At 35.5% G+C, this 18,919-nt stretch overlaps 1 protein-coding gene across 8 annotated transcripts in view; it reads left to right on the top strand.

Moving 5' to 3' along the window:
- The window catches only part of LOC109113829 (disks large-associated protein 2-like), a 116,355-nt gene that overhangs the window by 63,855 nt on the left and 33,581 nt on the right, over positions 1-18,919 (top strand). For 6 of the 8 annotated variants that reach the window (XM_042747167.1, XM_042747171.1, XM_042747166.1 and 3 more), the window contains 3 exons: positions 669-883; positions 5,094-5,250; positions 6,899-7,118. In XM_042747167.1, coding sequence (XP_042603101.1) covers positions 669-883; positions 5,094-5,250; positions 6,899-7,118 — 592 coding nt within the window. Of the gene's footprint in view, positions 1-668; positions 884-5,093; positions 5,251-6,825; positions 7,119-12,222; positions 15,293-18,919 lie in introns of those variants that run through there. The other 2 variants (XM_042747172.1, XM_042747168.1) reach the window with 2 other exon arrangements.

The following is an 18,919-nucleotide window of genomic DNA, read 5'->3' as shown; positions in this document are numbered from 1 at the left end:
CATATGACAAGCAAACAAATCTAGAAAGAAATGTGTAAAGTAATTAAATAAGTAATGAAAATCTGTAAATATTATAATGCATTTTATATTTGAATAAATTTCATTTATGAAAAGATACTGTATAATGCATTAAAACATACATTATAAATACCTTTATAATGCATTATACATGAGTAAATGTGTTTTTACTATAAAAATAATAAAATAACACATAAAATTATTTTAAAAGCAACTTCTTCAACTTCTTAAACCCATTTGACAACTTTTCTTTAGCTTATTTTTTTTTTTTAAATGTATTGTTAATTTTTTTTTACATCAATTTATTTATTTTATTTAAACTTGTTTATTTATAACTGTATAAACTTTTTTGGGAAAAATATATTGTTACATTTAATTACATTTTTTTTTAAAAATGTAAGTAAAAGAAGTTCAATACTTAAAAAAAAAAATCTGTTTATATATTTATTTACATTTTTATACTTGTTAATAATAAAGCCACAGGGAGTTCCTGGAATTCCTGGCTAATGGTGATGGATATATTGGCGGAAAGTTAGCTGCATGTGGCAGGTTTAGCAAACAGCTTGATGTGATGTGTGATGAAAGGTGCAGTATTCTCTCGCTCCGCGTGCGAGAACAGGCTTTGATGCGGTGTGTTTGTATCCCTGCAGGTGCCTCAGGATGAGTGGGGGGGTTATCCAGGGATTGAGAAGGACGAGGAGATCCCGTGTCGCCGGATGCGTAGCAGTAGTTACGTCAAAGCCATGGGAGACGATGATAGTGGTGAGTCTGATACCAGCCCTAAGACGTCGCCTCAGAAGACTGTGCGGTCCGATGCCCTTGTCCTTAAATCAGCCATGCAGAGGCCACATATAGACACCCAAAGGTAAGTCTCAATAGATCTTTATTGTTCTCATTTTCAACGCTGAGTTGCCTACAGACTGTCTGGCCGTTGTTTATCCTCCTGCTTGAGCTGTTTCCAGAGCGTTTGCAGAAACCCTCATTAGAATCAGCTGGGTTTCTCTAGTTGTGAATTGTAGTTTCTGTGGTGTTTGAGTGGCTCACAGCATCGCTGAGGACAATATTAATGTGCAGAGAAATTGTGTACTGTACGTTCTCTTAATAGTCTTATTATCGTGCTTTAGACCATATTCAGTTCAGTCAACAGCTTATGAGGCCTGGCCACAGGGGTGTAAAAACGTATTGTAGGGTTATAAATTGTGTAAAAGAGAAATTACTGTATAGTTATAGTTTAATTCAAACCCTATATGACTTTTTTTCACAAAACAAGATACTTAAAAAAAATGTCTGTTTTTTTGTCCTTGCAATGAAATTCAGTGTGGTCCAGTGTTGTTTTATGCTCCATTAACTTTCACTGAATGGTCATAAAAGTGTTACAAAACAACAAGAATAAACTTGTACAGGTTTGGGTGGACATAAGGGGGTGTGATAAAATTGACACTTTTTTATTTGGTGAACTGTCCCTTTAAGGATGAATATTTTTTATTTCCTCAGAAATAGTCTAGCTGAAGCCACAGAACATTTCCTGATAAAGTAACTCTGATGCACAAATCTGTTTAGTTAGTTCTTCTTCTTATCTGAATGATATATTAGCTCAGAAATAGGTGAAACTTAGAAATTGTTTGTGGCTCTGGTGGATCAGTTTAGGCTCTGGATGATCTGGAATATGAAATGAAATATTTAGTGATTTTTTTTTTTTTTTAACAAATAGTTGAATCCTGTGCTCTATTGCACATCACACCTTAATACATTTTACTTCTTTTAACACCCAATTACTGTGTTGTCATCAGCATATTTGAGTGTGGCTTTAACTATTGGCCCTTTTGGCCCTCGAAACACAGGTGTCACACGTTCAATAAATTCCTATTTCTTAAAGGCATATACAAGAGCAATATCCAAAATTTGTTTGCATACATTACAGTAGAACAGTAAGGAATTGTATAAATTTCCATACAGTATTTCTTTTTGTGTTTAGATTATCATAACTTTTTATAGTTATACTTTTATTTTATTATTATTAATTAATTTTTTTAGTTAGTTGGTGTTGGGTTTTGTAGATCTGGCCCCATACAGGTGTGTTCCAGGAGCTGGAGAGTTGCTGAGATCATGATTATCACCATGGAGCCCTTCCTGAAAGACGATTAACCCACATTTCCCCAAAGACTGTGCCTATAATAAGTGCACTATGAGATGTTATGGGCAAGAGACATCACTAAATAACAATAGGGACACTTTATTAAGAGATCTCAGGGCTTAATTATCATCGACTCTTATCTAAATGCAATTGCTGGTATGACATTTTCTGTACTCTGCAGAAGAATATTGGATTTTGATACTAGGAGCGTCTCAAATATTACAGCTAAAATATTTAATATTGCAATCCATGTAAGAATATTAAGGACAACATGATCAAATCAGAGTTTGTTGATTGCATTTTAGTGAATGTCATATCAATGTTGTCTCCCTGGTTTCATAAACACTGACAATACATTTTTCAAGACAATTTTTTTTTTTTATTTATTTATTTTTTTACAATTTTTTTTAAAGTAACAGCAAAGTAACACATTGTATTAAATTTGAAGTTTTGAAGTGATCAAAATTGTGCAGTGACCACATAAAGACAGAAATAATGCATAGTCTATTTTATCTACAACTTGTTGAAAAATTGTTTACAGTGTAATGTGGTGATTTGGCTACTTTTTATATTTGACATATTCAACCTGAATGATGGTTCAATAAAAACCTTCAAAAACCTTAATTTAATTTAATTTAATTTAATTTAATTTAATTTAATTTAATTTAATTTAATTTAATTTAATTTAATTTGATTTGATTTGATTTGATTTGATTTGATTTGATTTGATTTGATTTAATTTAATTTAATTTAATTTAATTTTTTGCCTTTCCAATATTTACAGACTGAGAATGGCAGTACTTGCAATCAAATCATAATAATAATAAATAACAAAAAAAAAAATCTTTCACTTGATATTGTGACATGGACATGTAAAATACGTAATATGTGAAATGTACTGACAGAGTATATAAGGCCATTAAGTGATCTAGAAAAAGTTATTGGCAATCGACTACTTCAAGTAACTTTCCCAATGCTAGCCTACAGCTAAAAGTTTGGATTTTGTTGAGACACTGTCCAGACAGTCGTTTTTATTTGCTGTCAAACTGATGATAAGAAGGGCATCTGTTTGGGTGTGAGGCGACATTGCTGAAAATGGAAAACAACATGAGGCACAAGGTGTCTAGGTTGCTCCAGAGACACCATCAAACTCTGTATTTCCCAAAATAGTTGCTCTGTGTGTGACTTTGGTACCTACAAATCCTGCACACTCAGAAACCCGCGAACTGGGTTCATATAGCTGCTGATGACACAGTAAAATACATTCATTTTTACATTTGTGTTCAGAGAGAGCACTTTCTTAGCAAAGAAAGGTATCAGTTACCATGTCAATTACCCATTCTAACTTATCCACAATTCTATGCTGTATCTTTTTGAATAATTGGATAAACTTAGAGTAAACTAATCTTTTATGTACAGTAGGTAATAGGATGTTTTAAATCATTTCTTCACTTAAAAATTAATAGTTCACTGTTTTTTCCCCTCTCTCAAGGTGTTGCAAACATGTTTGACTTTTTATTGACTCTTTTATTCTGTATAACAGAAGTTTTAAAGAAATTATTGGTCTATATTATGAGAGTAAGTAGGAAATGGCAAAATGACCAAATTGTTGGGATAAATTGATATCCTTGATATTCATTAGTAGAGAGTTCTGTCGGCCGTAGCTCCTCGTTTTATCATTTAGGTGCATGAAAATTAAGCACCAACATCATGTTACTTTCTCGTTTTCAGTAATTTCAGTCTAATTAATCAGCTAACAACTAGGGAATTAATGTCTATTATTACAGATAATTACATATTTAAATCACAGCTTCTGTTTTATTGCATTCTCGTGCTGTTCCATGATCTCCATTTAATACACATTATTAAAAAACAACCTTCATGAGTCACTTTGATATCTCAGAATAACTCATGCAATAAGTGCACTGATTTTGACTAAGTTAATGTGGTTAAATTGGGTTATATTGTATTATGATGGCTGAGATGAGTTTGCATAATCAAGGAAACACTATGACCATTAAGTTCATCATTTTTTTTCCCTTTTGGCATCCATTGATTAAAGGATAGGGGCTCACAGGCATAAATTCACTGTAAGGATATTTCATAAAAATTTAAATGAGCGGTACAAGTCTTGGCTGCTGTGTGCGGTGATAAAAAATAGTGAGACAGAATTTGAGATTATGCCTGCGTCTTTTGAATTATGTACATTTTAAAGGTGAAGTGTATAATGTTCTGAATGCCTAAAATTTCTTGTCATGTTTATGTGAAAGTAGTTGAGAATTCACACATTAGCTGGTGATGAGAGAACTGAGGATGAAGGGAACGCTGTCGATGTTTGAGATGTCTTGGCAGTGAGGAAGTGTTAGAGGCTTCAAAAATGTCATCCTTTTTCTCTTTCGCTCTTTCTCTCCTATCCATATGGTTGCCTGATATTTTTTGCTGACAGATAGTTGCTGTCTATGGTTTTGGATTGAAACTAGAAGCACTGATAATGTGTGTTCTGAGGCCTCGCTGTAACATGTCACATGATTTTTCCCACAACAGTTGCTCTTTGTTAGGCCATCATACCATGAAAAATTCCTAGCAATAACCGATTTGGAAAAATAGTGAAAATAAGATGGTTGATGTTCATTATTGTCCAAAAACAACCAATAATGTATGATTTTTCCTTCGCGCCTCTGGGAAAAAAATAGTTTGCTTGCTGCTTTTTCATTTTGGTGTGTATCTGTCTTCATATGTGGCTTATAAGTTTACAAACTGAAAATGTCTTACATTTGGGTTCATGACGGCAAAGCTGTTAACCAAGTCACTTTATCTTAAATCATATCCTCAGAGTTTGCCAAGAGTTCACTATTGGTGGTTATTGCAGAGTGTCCCTTCAACTAATATTGAATAGGTTACTCTTTGGCTACATTAGTTTTTGGTTGTTCCCTCCATTTAGCTCTGGCTACCACTTGCAAACAACAAGAGATATGCGCCCTCACCCCAGCGTGTCTCTGGACCCAGCAACCAACTTCAACCCTCCACAGTTTCGCTCCAGAAACCAGAGCTACATGCGTGCAGTCAGTACCTTCAGTCAGGCAAGCTGTCTCAGCCAGGTGAGTCCAACCACTCACAACACCACATGGCACTGACACACAAGCAAGGACTATCTACACACAGTAAGTGGTTTCAAGGCTTTAGTCTGAGATGCTCTGCTCTTTTCTTAGATTGTGTCTTGAGTTGATTTGGAGAGCAGACTTTATGCTACCTTAAGTCGAATGATCTATGATTAATTAAGGGGTGTTGACTGATCATTAGATGATCCAAGTTTGTCCAAGTTGGTTTAGGTGGAACAGTTGAATACTTTTTCTGGGGTTTTGTACAATCTGCTAGGTTATCTTGGTCAACCTGGTTGGAGTTGATAGATGACCTAGGCCAGTGCTTCCCAAACCTGTCCTGGAGGCCTCCCTGCCCTGCACTTTTTGTATTTCTCCCTTATCTAACACACCTGATTCCACTCATCAGCTTATCAGCAGAGACTGCAAAAACTAAATTGGGTGTGTCTGATTAGGGAGACATTCAAAATGTGCAGGGCAGGGGGTCCTCCAGGACAGGTTTGGGAAGCACTGGCCTAGGCTAAGCTAGTGAGGAATAGGTTGGGCTGATTAAATGTTCCAAAACCTAGTTTAATTTAGGGGGTTTAGGTGGTTGACCAGCTTAACATACATTCTAAAAGCCAGCTTGATTTGGGTGGCTAACCAGCAGAACTACCAGCAGGGTGGACCAAGGACAACTTGGGAGGTCATCTTGGTCAACTGGATTAGAATTGGTTGACCGCCTTGGCTAAGCAAGTGGGGGATATGTTGAGCTCATTAATCATGTTCAAAAACTTGATTTAGGTGGTTTAGGTGGCTGGTCCCCCATATTACCAACTGACAGGGCCAGAGAGACTTAGTACCTGCCTGGTAAAAGCTGGTAGACCATCTTGGTTAAGCTAGTGGGGAAAAGATTGAGCTCATTAACCTAGCTTGATTTAGGTGGTTGACCAAAAGAACTACCAGCTGGGTAAGGCCAAAGAGACAATTACTTAATGTGGTTACCTTTGCTAAATTCTGTTCATACAAGCAATTGTTAAAAAAGGATGTCAGAAAGCTGAAGTCAATGTCTTTTGAGCTGTGGTAGTTCATTTGGGCTTTGGGTAGGTGGCTTTTTACAGAACTTTGTTGATGAGTAGGTTACAATTGAGATGTTTTATGGAGGTTTTATAGAACATGCAAACTGTCAAACACATTGCAAAATGTTTTAATTAGGGTAGGGAAAGTGTTCCAATTTGTGTTGTAATTCTAGGAAGACTTAAAAGCAGTAATTTAACAGTTACATAGACTATATATCTTTTAGCTTAATACTGAAGTCGATTTAGGAAAGTTAGCTATCGTCTTCTTATGCTCTGTTTATGAAAATCTCTGTTTTCTTGCTGTCTGCTGCTGTTGACTGTTTGTCATTTTTTCCCTCCGAAAGTTCTTCAAACAATCTGCTTTTCTTCATTTACCTATTATGAGATTATAATCCAGTTTGAAATGTTTTCTCTTATCTTGTTGCTTTTTGACATAATTCTACTGAGACGATCAAGGTCGGAAATTGCCAGTGGTATATTCCTCCTGCTAACACTCCTTCATATTTACTGTGCAAAGGGGAAGAATCAAAGTGAGAAAGAGAAAGGAAGAGGAAAAATTAAGGACTGCTATTCCTGTTTTTGTCTCTCAGGTGAGTGAGACTGAGGTCAATGGCCAGTTTGAGTCAGTTTGCGAGTCCGTTTTTAGCGAAGTAGAATCCCAGGCCGTGGAGGCCTTGGACCTGCCCGGCTCTTTCCGCACTCGAAGCCACAGTTACCTGCGTGCAATTCAGGCTGGGTATTCCCAAGATGACGACTGCTTGCCTTCAATGACATCTTCTACTGTCACTTCAACTCTCAGATCCACAACAGGTAACCGTATGCCTCAAATCCCACCTGAGAGAGAGAGAGAAAAGGCTTAGAGCACATACCCGCCATACATTCAGCACATGCTGAACTACATACTCTGGCATACCTACATATGTACAGTGGGATTCCCTTGTGCTTGAGAGATGACTGACTTGAATGTCGTTTCCGTCTGCTCCTGTCTGTTGTGTGTGTTTGCTTTTCTGCGTCTGTGCTCCCCGAGTGTTGAGAGACGGTTGCCTGCAATTTCCTTTGCACGAGTCATGCGTCCTTTTCTGGGCTTCTGATTGGTTGGGTCCGGTGGTAATGACAGGCTAGACTGGGGGTCAGAGGAACTTAGGCAGAGACACAACTCAGCATGCTTTTAACTAGCACAGCTGTCCAGAGCATGCAACACACCATGGGCAAGTGTTTTCACGCAGCACAGAAAGTCAGGTTAAGGTTGGGCAGGAAGGCTGGCTTGAGACATGTTCACAGTCCTTAAATTTTAAAAATGTGTGTATTTTCCATCTTCTAAATATTGAAATGAATTAGCAATTTAAAAATACATATTTTGGTTTGGTTTTGTACATTTTAAATGCCGTTTAATGCTGCACAAAGCAATGACTGTGAACTACATAATCAATTTTATTTGATATTATGTGTTGCATAAAACATCTAAATAAGTCAAAAGAAATTCATAACGCTTCACTACCAGAAAAACTAGTGAAATTAAAGTTTTCATTTTTCAATGAAATTAATTAGAGCAATATGCATTTGTTTTTGAGCTCTTTTGGAATTAAATTTTAAAAACTAAAATCTAATGCCTAGTGTTTAAGGCATAATATTTAGTGAATGTTAGATGCTAAGCCAATCTCTCCACATGGTTAAATGCTTTATTTCATAGAAAATATTAGTTCATTTTAGAAAAAAAAAAGTCTGTTAACCACTTAAGGGCTTGGTTTATTATTTTAATTATATTCCACAATATATAAAACGGAATATTTAGTAGAATATTTTTCGCATTGTAAACAAGTTTTAAAAAGTTTCATCGTAATATTGCATGTAAGCAATTTTTCTGTCACTGAGGTGAAACTTTGGTTGGTTTGTTAATGTGCTAATTGAATTATGATTTTATAATCTCTGTTTGAATTCAAAACCTGGAGGTGAAAACAAATCCTATTATCCTAATCCAGTTTTAACATTAATCTTAACTAATGAGTAATTTTCACAACCTAAATGGGTTTAGGAAGACCTGACAGAGCAAGTGTGGACGTTTTGTGCAGCACATACTCATGAGAAAGTGTGCATCACGTGTCACAGTTTCTTTGTGCAAGCAGAATGCCGCCTCCGCACCCTGTCCCAACACCCCTGCTATGTTCGGTGTACACATGGAATAAAAAGCTATGAACCCTATTGAAATGCCACAAACTGATGTCAAATGACACGAAAAAACTTCTTTTTTTTTCAGTTGTTTACATTTGAAAACCAAAATGCTAATTTGTTTTGTATGATTTGTTTGGTCACTCCAGTCAAACTTTGTTTCTTTCATTTAATGTGGGCTTCTTTGTGTTTGTTATTCAAACTGGAGTTTGATTTGATTGGACCTTCATATTGTCAAAAACTCATACTGACAACACACCGAGGACTCTAAGGAGAAAGGAGAGCTCTCCAATCCCACCGTCTCACTCTGCTGAAGTGCTTTCACCACATATGGCTCTGTATGCAATCCCTGTCAGCTCAAGTCAACCGGCTGTAGGACAAAACCATTTTCTCAAAAGGATTTCATCCACTATGTTTCACTCTGGAGGGCTTCTTGTTTCAGCAGTCCTGTACTACTTTGGATTTACAAAGAGAACCATAATTTGTGTACGTGTAGATCCTAAATTAGATGCTTTCTTCCCTTAAAGACTTTTAAGAAAGTTCAGATAATTGCTTGAGCTCTGGTATCGATGCTCTCTGGTTCTATAGTTAATTCAAAACCAATGACCAATCAAAGTAATGTTATCAAGCATATCCCATAAATTCACGAGTAGATGATGCTAAATTTAGTCACCGCTAAAATCATTAAGTAAGGTGTTGGGTGTTCTGTGATGGTGGAGAGGGAAGGTGGGCGTCATGACCCCTCGTTGGCCATCACAGGAAGGAGATCCAGGGGAAAAAAGCAGCTGGAGAGATGCCTGTCACAGGTATTATAATGTCAACACGCATACATCTTTCAATGGATATGTGTGTTTTTGCACTGCCTTCTCAACTAAATCAGGATTAGACCTTTGAAAGACACATCACTAAAGGTCAGATCCTGCGTTCAAGCGCCAAAGTAGCAATGCTTTTCTCAAAAAAGGCATTTCAAAAGTATTTATTTTATTTCAGAATTAAATGTTGTTGATTACCACAGAAAATAATTTTGATTATATAACAAAAAAATTAACCAAAAGAAAGTTGTGCACTTACAATGAAAGTCTATGGGGCGAGACATTCTGGAGAGTTTAAATGAACCATTGTGAAGATCAAGATTTTAGCAATATTATCACACTAGTGTCATGTTGACGTGTAATGTTTAAGTGTTGTGGTGATGTTTTTGCAATACTTTGTATTTATATTGGTGCAATGCCTCGCCCCATAGAAATCCATCTTAAGTGTAATAATATACCTGTAAATGCATTATTTGTTTATTTTTACAAACTGAGGGATGAGTTTAAATTCTGTGGTAATCGACATCATGTCACAGACATTCTTATTAATTTTTATTTTTGTAGTGGTTGGGTCACTTTTTACATTTCTCTTAATTTTTATACCAACCATGGCATCCTTGGAGAACAAACGTGGCCAGCAAAATGCGGTTGGAAGTAAGAGCTGGTGTGGAAGATTTCAGCTGTGATGGACAGTGGGATTGCAGCCTCTGCCTGGTGCAGCCCTCACAAAGGACTTTATTGGATCGTGTTTCTTCTTAATCCCGCCCCTATAATTTCCACATGGTCCAATCAGCTCGATAGATGGGCTTTTTAACATATTCAATAGGGTTCATATCTCCTTGCCTGAATGATTGCGTGACATTTTTTTGCCTTTTCATCTTTTCTGTTGCACAAAAACCATGCAATCCTTAAAATTAGCCTCCACATTAGCCACAATGCTCTGTGATTTGATAAAAGGATAAAAGGTGGTTAATAGCATTGAGATATTGTTTTTTATTGGTTATGCTGTGAAGAGATGGAAAGGCTGAACAGACGTGAGTGAGAAGGCAGTGTAAACACATATCTAAAAGCTAAATGTATGTGAGTAAAGAAAGTGAGAGACCCTGACAACACAATCTGCAATGAATTTCATTTAGTCCATTTTTAACATGAACACTTATAAACCAGGGGCGCTTCTAGCCTTTCATCTTTTTTGGATATAATTGGATAAATAGTCTTTCCCTGCAGCACAATGTCATTCACAAGTTGCACATGCAGGACAGATCTGCTTTGTTGTTGACAACTGATAGCCAAAATTTTGGTTCCTACAGTGGAGGTAAATATCCACCTCATCCAGTCTTATGAAATGTCCCATTCAGGGGCATAGCTACCAGGGGAAAAGGGGGACAAAGTGCATAGGGATCAGAGGTTGAGAGGGGCCCAGAACGATATACTCTGGGGGGCCCAAACAACCCCCCCCCCCCAAACTATTATTTTGTTGAGACAAACTTCTGCAAACGATTCCAACCCAGGCTCATTGAAAATACAAGCTTGTAGCACCATTTCTGCAACACCAATATTACAGTACGTACCTCACTGCATGTTTTGCAGCAGTTTTAAAAGTGAAATGTTCAGTGAGTGGTGCCAAAATGCATGTTTAATACATGACCATAGCCACGTTTTATTACGTTGTTATAGGCACATATTGCAGCATATTTATTACGTTGTTAATGCTCTAGTAAAGTTAATGCTAAATATAACATACACCCTACACCAAACCCAACCCTAAACCTACTAGATAGCATGTTAAAATAGTTTTAAGTCATAACATAATATTGTGCAAGGAACTATGAGAAAATTATGCTTTCTTAATTGACACTGTCTGAAAAGGAGTACAAATTGTTGGAGACAAACTGGAAACTGCAGAGATTCGTATATATACACTTTTTGAGTTTTGCAGAAAACGTAGGTAGGTACATGTATTTTCAATGTGCCTGGGTAGAATGATTCAGTGCATTAGTGAAGTGTCCAAATTAATCAAACTAAATCACAAACAATTTCAGACCTTTTTGCAAAACCATTTGACAAGTTGGTTGAAAACAGATTAGCAAATCTGGGAACACTGATTCTAAACAGCTGATATAAACACATGACTTGATTGCTGAAATATTATCAGTGAAAATGATTATCAAGATGATATATATATATATATATATATATATATATATATATATCAATCCCATTAACACATAAGAATTTATCAGTAATATTTTATTTGGACATAGTGGTATTTAACTTGGTCTCATGCCTCAGGAAAAAAGGTCTAGCGACGCCCCTGCATTAAACTTAGTTGGAAACCAATATTTGCTTGCTTCCTGTGAAAATCAAACAGAAAAAATCCACTAGCCTGCAATTAAACATTAATTGGAATTTCTTCCTCATCAATCTAATATACAGTTTTGTTCTTCAGTCTCTCTCCATACACTATCAGAAAAAAAAAATGTTGAAAAGTTGACAACAGGGGTACAACCCTCAAAAGAACACATTTGTATCTTCTTTACGAGTACCTTAGAGTAATAATATGTACCCTTAGAAATATATACTCTTATGGTGCTATTATGAGCTGCTTGGGGGTAAAGAAGGTACAAGGGTGTCCCTTTAAGTGTACTGCCCTAGTGACAAGCTGTTTTACCCCTAGAGGTACGATTTTGACCATTATTTTATTTATTTATTTATTTTTTTCTGGAAGTGTACTTGATACATATGAAAGTTCCCGAATTTACTCCCAGGAACAAATGCAGTGTGCAATTAAAAATTCTGTGTACAGGGCATTTACTCACATACTGCTAACATGAGACTCAAGTGTTGACATTTGATAAAGTGAGAGGCTTCGCCGAATTCCACAGCTATTCATCCCTTTGAATTTCCCTATCTCCATATTCAAATTTGTCTTCCAGAAGGGTATGATGCAATGGATGGCACCTCATTGCTAAATGAGGATATGATTGAGGATGATGATGGCGCCAGCTCCTCAGCTTATCAGGAAATCGAACGGTTTGAAAGAGAAAACGCTGCACGTAGTCAACACAGCACCAGTTCCACGGTCACGGCTATCTCCATTCCTCCTACCTCCTCGCATGCCTACAGAGTCCCGTGTCCGCCCCCGTCCCAGCCCCCACCGGATCCTCCTGTCCCGCAGGCTATTCAGGCTTTCAAGGAGTCCGCAAACATGGTGGCTGCCTTCAACATGCAGTGGAAGGAGGAGATATCGGCGATGCGCTACGAGCTAGCGGAGCTGCGCAGGGATGTCTGCGGAGAGCTCAAGACTTTCAACAGCAACTTCTTTAATTTCACCCAGTGCTATAACATGTGGACCATGTGCCGGGAAGCTGCCACTGGCACCAGTTCCAGCCCCAGCGAGAGGGTGTCTGTTGGCGTCCAGACCGGCGCTAATGGTCTGGTGAGACAAAACACTGCAGACGCCTCAGTAATGTGTCAGCCAGAACCGGCTGCCTTCAACATTTTCGACCTGATGGAGCCTCCGCGCATTGAGATCACTGAGGGATCTCCTGAAGGAACCACGGCCACCAACAGCCCAACCAGTCCTGCCAGTCCAGATAGACCCACCACCGGCCCACCACTGTCCAAGCCATTGGGACGGTCCAAACTGGACACTGGCAAGAAGAAGAAGAACTGCAATCGAGCGGACGGTCAAAGAAGCGCCAGCCTTGAACTCTGGTGCAGAAAGTACACTAGTGGACCAATGTCCTACTTATCTCTATCCTTCTGATCATTCTCATCACTGGAACAGACATTAACTTTGTTTCTGAATCAACAGTATACACCTGCATCCAGAGAAGAGCTTGTCCCTTTTCTCTTGGCAAAAAGATGATAGCTTGGCTCAAATGCCGAAAGGAGAAGGTGTCGTTTTGGCATAACGGGGATAGTGTAGCTTTTCTAGATGGAACCATTTGCTGTGCCGGATCATAAAATCTGTTTACATCACCACGGAAATGAATCATGAATGTCATTCACATTGTAAGGAATGTCGCAATTTGTCTGACTGTCACCGTCAGTGTTTTGTCCATGGCTAAAGCAGTTTTTGTGACAGTGGTGAATTATCTCACTGCTCAGTCTGACCAAAAGAGGTTATGAATATAGTTGAAAGATGCAAATTTTTTGGCTTATACTTTTAATGTTTTTCAAATAAATCTAAAAAAATTTAATTTGGCATATTATTTTAATATACTTCTTTGCATTGTTTTTAAGTTAGTTATTTTACTTTTTTGTAGACAGGTGAAAATATGAAATACCGTTAATTTTAGTGACTGAGTTCAGTTTGTAGGCAATCCGTGTATCATTCATTCATTCAGTTTTTGATTTAATATTGAAAGTAGATAAAAGGCTGCTTTTTTTTTTTACGAAAAACGAGAATTCAGCTTAAATATTCGTTTTTCATTCAGGGGTAGAAAAAATAATAAACAGCTTGAATATTTGATTTCTACAGATGGGTGGGAATTTAATGCCCCTTTTTGCTGATTGGTCAGCCGAAGATCAAACCATGCCGTCATCTGTTCTTCCGCAGTATCATGCAGCAGAATAATAGTCCTCCACTGCTGCAGTTGTACGGATTCTTAACGCATTCATTGCAACTACATTTAATATATATATTTTTTTTTTCATCAAACAGACTAACGAATAGCTCGGCACAACTCATACCGGGGCAAAGTCTAGACAGGGCTTTCTTCTGTGTAGATCAGCAGTTTTTAAAGTGATAGGGGGTCTGCTAAATAATTTGCTATAGCCTACCGTATTTCCAGACTGTAAAGTCGCTTTTTTATCATAATACATAGGCCTACTTTGATTTATTCCAAATTGACTTATATGATGCATTTAACATCAAATAATCTAAATTAAGCCTTGTAAAAGACAAGTATTCACTGTGGTTCATGTTTGTGGCGTGTGCCAAAAAGAAGCTAAAGGAGACCGAAACATGTTAAAGCTGTTGTTCTCTTTATTTTTCAAATGCATGACATGTTGTAGTTATTTTGAACGTAATATTACACAAATTAAAATATACATTTTACCATATGACTAAAAATGACAGAATATTAAGTTATTTTCCCTCAATGGGGAAAAAATCCAAGTGAACATCAATTAATACTCAATATTAATTTAAACTGCATATTTAAACTGCTTTAAATATGACTGCTGCTTATTTCCTGTGCACTTCAATACTGGTCTGCCCTTGACTTTAGTCGCGAGTCTGTCTGCTTATTGACTTTATTTAACCCATCGCAATTTATTGGAACTGTGTGGACTAGAGTGACTATTCACCTTAATGTTGTTCTAAAGATGTCCTGCTCTCACTTGCCAATTTAATGGCAGAGAATGGTGATTTAAGGCATCATATCTGCATATCTGTCCTAAAATAATCCTTTGCATCTCATGGCAAATATTCCAAGGTATACTGTGGGTTTGGTGAGAAGGTATACTGTGGGTTTGGTGAGAAACAAACCAGAATGGCAAGTTGTTATATTTTATGAAAATCTTGCATTGCAGTCCTGTGTGCAAGTGTGCAGCAGCTCATGTACACATTGCATATCCTTTTGAGATAGCCTGTCAATTATAATCAATTTTAGTAAAACACAAGACTACATTATAAAACTCTTACAGGAGGCTATTTAATATCTGTTGTTCTCCGGTTGTCAGTCAAAATGACAGTTCTTGCATGAACATTATAGGCCTATATATACCCAAGCCAATTTATTATTCTTTCCTTTTTTGTCTTAGTGTTTAAAATATTTATTAGAAATAAATTAATTAATTAAACAAACAAAATTACTGGGTGAGCAGCTGTCATATCATACACTGCCATGCCCAGCTGATACAAAGAATAGAATTTATATCTACACAGAAGAAAGCCCTGTCTAGACTATGCCCTGGTATGAGTTGTGTCGAGCTACTGATACTGCGGAAGAACAGATGACGGCACGGTTTGATCTTCGGCTGACCAATCAGCAGAAAGGAACATTAAATTCCCACCCACATGTAGAAATCGAATATTCAAGCTGTTACTTACATTTTCTTAAAAAAAAAAAAAAAAAAAAAAAAAAAACTAAAAACTGAAAAAAAGAAGCATTTATTATATTTTTTTTTTTTATTTTTTTTTTTAATTGATCTTTCAAAATTAATAATAATAAAAAAAAAAAAAAAAAAAAAAAAAAAAAAACGAATGATACATAGACCGGTAAGCCAAAATGAAAGGCTAATTTGGATTTTTATACATTCCTAATTGAGTTTTATTTGAGTATAATAACTTATATGGTTAATATTAATGGTTGTGCTACAACATAAATGGTTAAATCTAATGTGAACTTTGAAACAATTGTGTGCTTGCTATCAAGTTGCTACTTGAGAACTACAATTATCTGTGTACATGCTATATTAACTGCTATGCACTAACATTTACTAAATTTATCATCTTACACAAAGCACTTTTAATTACATTGACAAAAATACCTGCATGTAATTACATATGTAATTACACTGTTGTAACAGTGTAACTGCTACACTTACACAATAGCAGCAAAAGAGTTTTGCAACACAACATGAAAACAATAAGAGCATTGTTGAAAATAAAATGTGAAAAAAAAAATTGTACCTTTAGGGTTACAACAGCTTGTCACTGGGGCAGTGGCCTTAAAAGGACACCTTTGTACCTTCTTTACCGTTTCTTTACCGTACCATAAAAGTACATATTACTACCTTAAGGGTACTGTACATATTACTACTCTAAGGTACTAACATGTACCATTTAGAGGGTAAAAAAAAGGCACAAAGGTGTTCCATTGAGGCTACTGCCCCTGTGACAAGGTACTATTTTTATGCATTTTGTCCTTAATGGACCACCATTTAGGGTCTTATGTAGCAACTTTTCAAAGTTTAAAAAAATCACATTTGAACCGTGACTCTGTAATTTATGTTGTAGAACAATATATTTTAACTTATTTGACAACAAAATCATCTATTCTAAAAGCCTTTTAAAGGAAACCCATTATATTGGTCTGAACAACAAACTGAACAGCTCTATAGATGTCAAGCAACGCTTTCGCTTTTCATGCCAAATGAATTTGATGGATCATGCACAGCAATCATGTTGAGCTTTTTGTCCTCAGTTTCTCAGGAGAGTCGCATATGGATTTAAAGAAGTTAAGAAATTTCAAGAAATTCAAATGGTATTTTAACTCAAGCATAAGCCCTTACCATATTTACTGTAACTCTACATCTGCGGTGTAATTACTAGCTAGCTTATATAGAAAGCATTTGTGGACTATTTACAAAGTAGTGCTGAGTGGTACATCTTTTTATTATTGAAATGCTTTAATCAAGGATGGAAAAGGAAGCAATTTATTTCACTGAACAATACAAAAATGGGTGCCCCCCACAATTACAGATTTCTCTATAACTGTTTTTTGACTCCCACAATCCTAAAGGTGTAGTTACAGCTGTGCAAAGTATCAGTAGTTAATCATTACAGATGCTAAAACACTATAATTTTAACACGTTAGACTAGATGACTGAGTAAACATTTGTTGTGCCCTGTACTAAATCATTAATCATAACCAATAACATTTTTATTGTACAAGTATATCTGATTAAGACTGTAATTAAATCACAGTCTAGAAATATGATGTCCCTTTTATAAATGTGATATGTTTATTTGTGGGGGGAAATAATGATTAAAACCATTTAAATTTAATAATTTCATGATTTCCTGAATATGACCTGATTAACACAACTTTCCCCTGCTCAGCAAATACACATTTGGTATCCTAAATACATTTAAAATATCTAAAACTTGCTTTTATGAAAAACAGTTTAACAGTGTACAATTCTCAATTACAACACCGATTAGTCCTAACTAAAATTATTGACTAATTGTTATTTAGTATTAAATATCAAATCAGGTAATGGCATTTTAAAAATCGCATTGTTATGTGCTTTTCTGAAACTATGAATTTAGTTTCGGATTATATTGCATTTATATTATTTTATATTAATTAGTCCACTACAACTTATGTTTCATGATTACATGCACAGCCTTCTTTTATTCTGGAATACAATCATTTTATTTAAACATTTCACTGCATTTGTACTATCAAAGCTTTTGCATAATTCTGCTGCTCTTCTGCACTCTGTTAATTAAATAGTATATAATGTATACATTATGTAATAAAGGTAAAATTTATTTATTAATATAAATTTTCCAACACAAATCATTTTTGTTATCTGAATTACAGAAATGAAAATCTATCACTCAGCACTACTGTAGTTTTGTACTTTAAACGTAGCTTCACAAAATGACTGCTCCTGTAATTCCCTTACATTTTTTCTCATAAATGTTCTATAACTGTGACCTTGACTCCCACACATACTCACAAACTTATTGATTTATTTCTTTAAATTAAGAATACAAAATCCAAAACAGATGCTGTATCTCCCTTTCTATTATATTTCAGTTTTTGGGGGGATTTGTCCCAATAATCTAGTCCCTGGATATTAATTTTACTTTATTTTCCATTTTAAAGTGACTTGTTCTGTATTTAAGTGACCATCTGAATTTGTCTCCACAGGACACACACAGCATGTGGAACCTATATGTACAAAATGTGCATACACGAAAAAAAAAAAAAAATATATATATATATATAATATTCATGTAATTAAATCAATCAATCTATCTATCTATCTATCTATCTATCTATCTATCTATCTATCTCTAATCTAATTTGTTGATTTATTTATTTACAGTATTTATTTATTGGTTTGCTTTCAGGACATTCAATCTCCATGTGCCACCATAATAAAAAAGAAATGAGACACTGTGACACTTGTGGAAAATTACATTTATGCTCCATATAGTTAGCATTAAATAAAAATAGACATTATGTTAAAACAAAAATAAGATGAACATTCCTTAACACAATATATTTTTTATGTACAAGGTTTAAGTAGTTTATTTAGAACAGAGGCTATATTAAACTATTTTGTTTACTGAAAATAAATATCACCATGCCAAAGTTTAAGGCAATATTTGTCTGTAAAACTGAAGTTCATTTTAAGCCACTGAAGAGAAGAGGAATACAAATCACTTCTGAACTAGTGTGATTTTAAGAAATGTTGGTGGAAAGTTTCTTGTTAAATTCCATTTGTTGTTGCAGGACCACTTTTCTTTATATATAAAACCATAAAACAATTTAGAGTATGATACACCATTATGTCAGTACGATTATGAAAGAGTGTAAAAGATCAGTTTAATATACAATATTACAATAAAACTTATTTATTGAGATTTGCCAGTTTTTTGGCATGTTCCCATTGAGTGGAAACAAAGGTTTTCATTCTGAACTATCAAAAGTAATTTCCCAAATATTCAAGCAGTAAGACATAACTTCATTTACATTGAGTAAATTATGAAATTCACTATTTATGATCATTATATTTTATAGCTGGATTTTGTGCATTTGCATTTTTAACTTTAGTTTCAAACTTTAAAAATACCAATAATAATAATAATAATAATAATAATAATAATTAACAACATCATCCATCCATCCATTAAAACAGCTATCCACTGAAAACATCTTAAAT

Source organism: Cyprinus carpio, chromosome B20 (assembly GCF_018340385.1).
Source record: "Cyprinus carpio isolate SPL01 chromosome B20, ASM1834038v1, whole genome shotgun sequence".
NCBI classification, from domain to species: Eukaryota; Metazoa; Chordata; class Actinopteri; order Cypriniformes; family Cyprinidae; genus Cyprinus; species Cyprinus carpio.
Note: the sequence above shows the minus strand (reverse complement) of the source record. Positions and strands in the feature narration are given on the sequence as shown.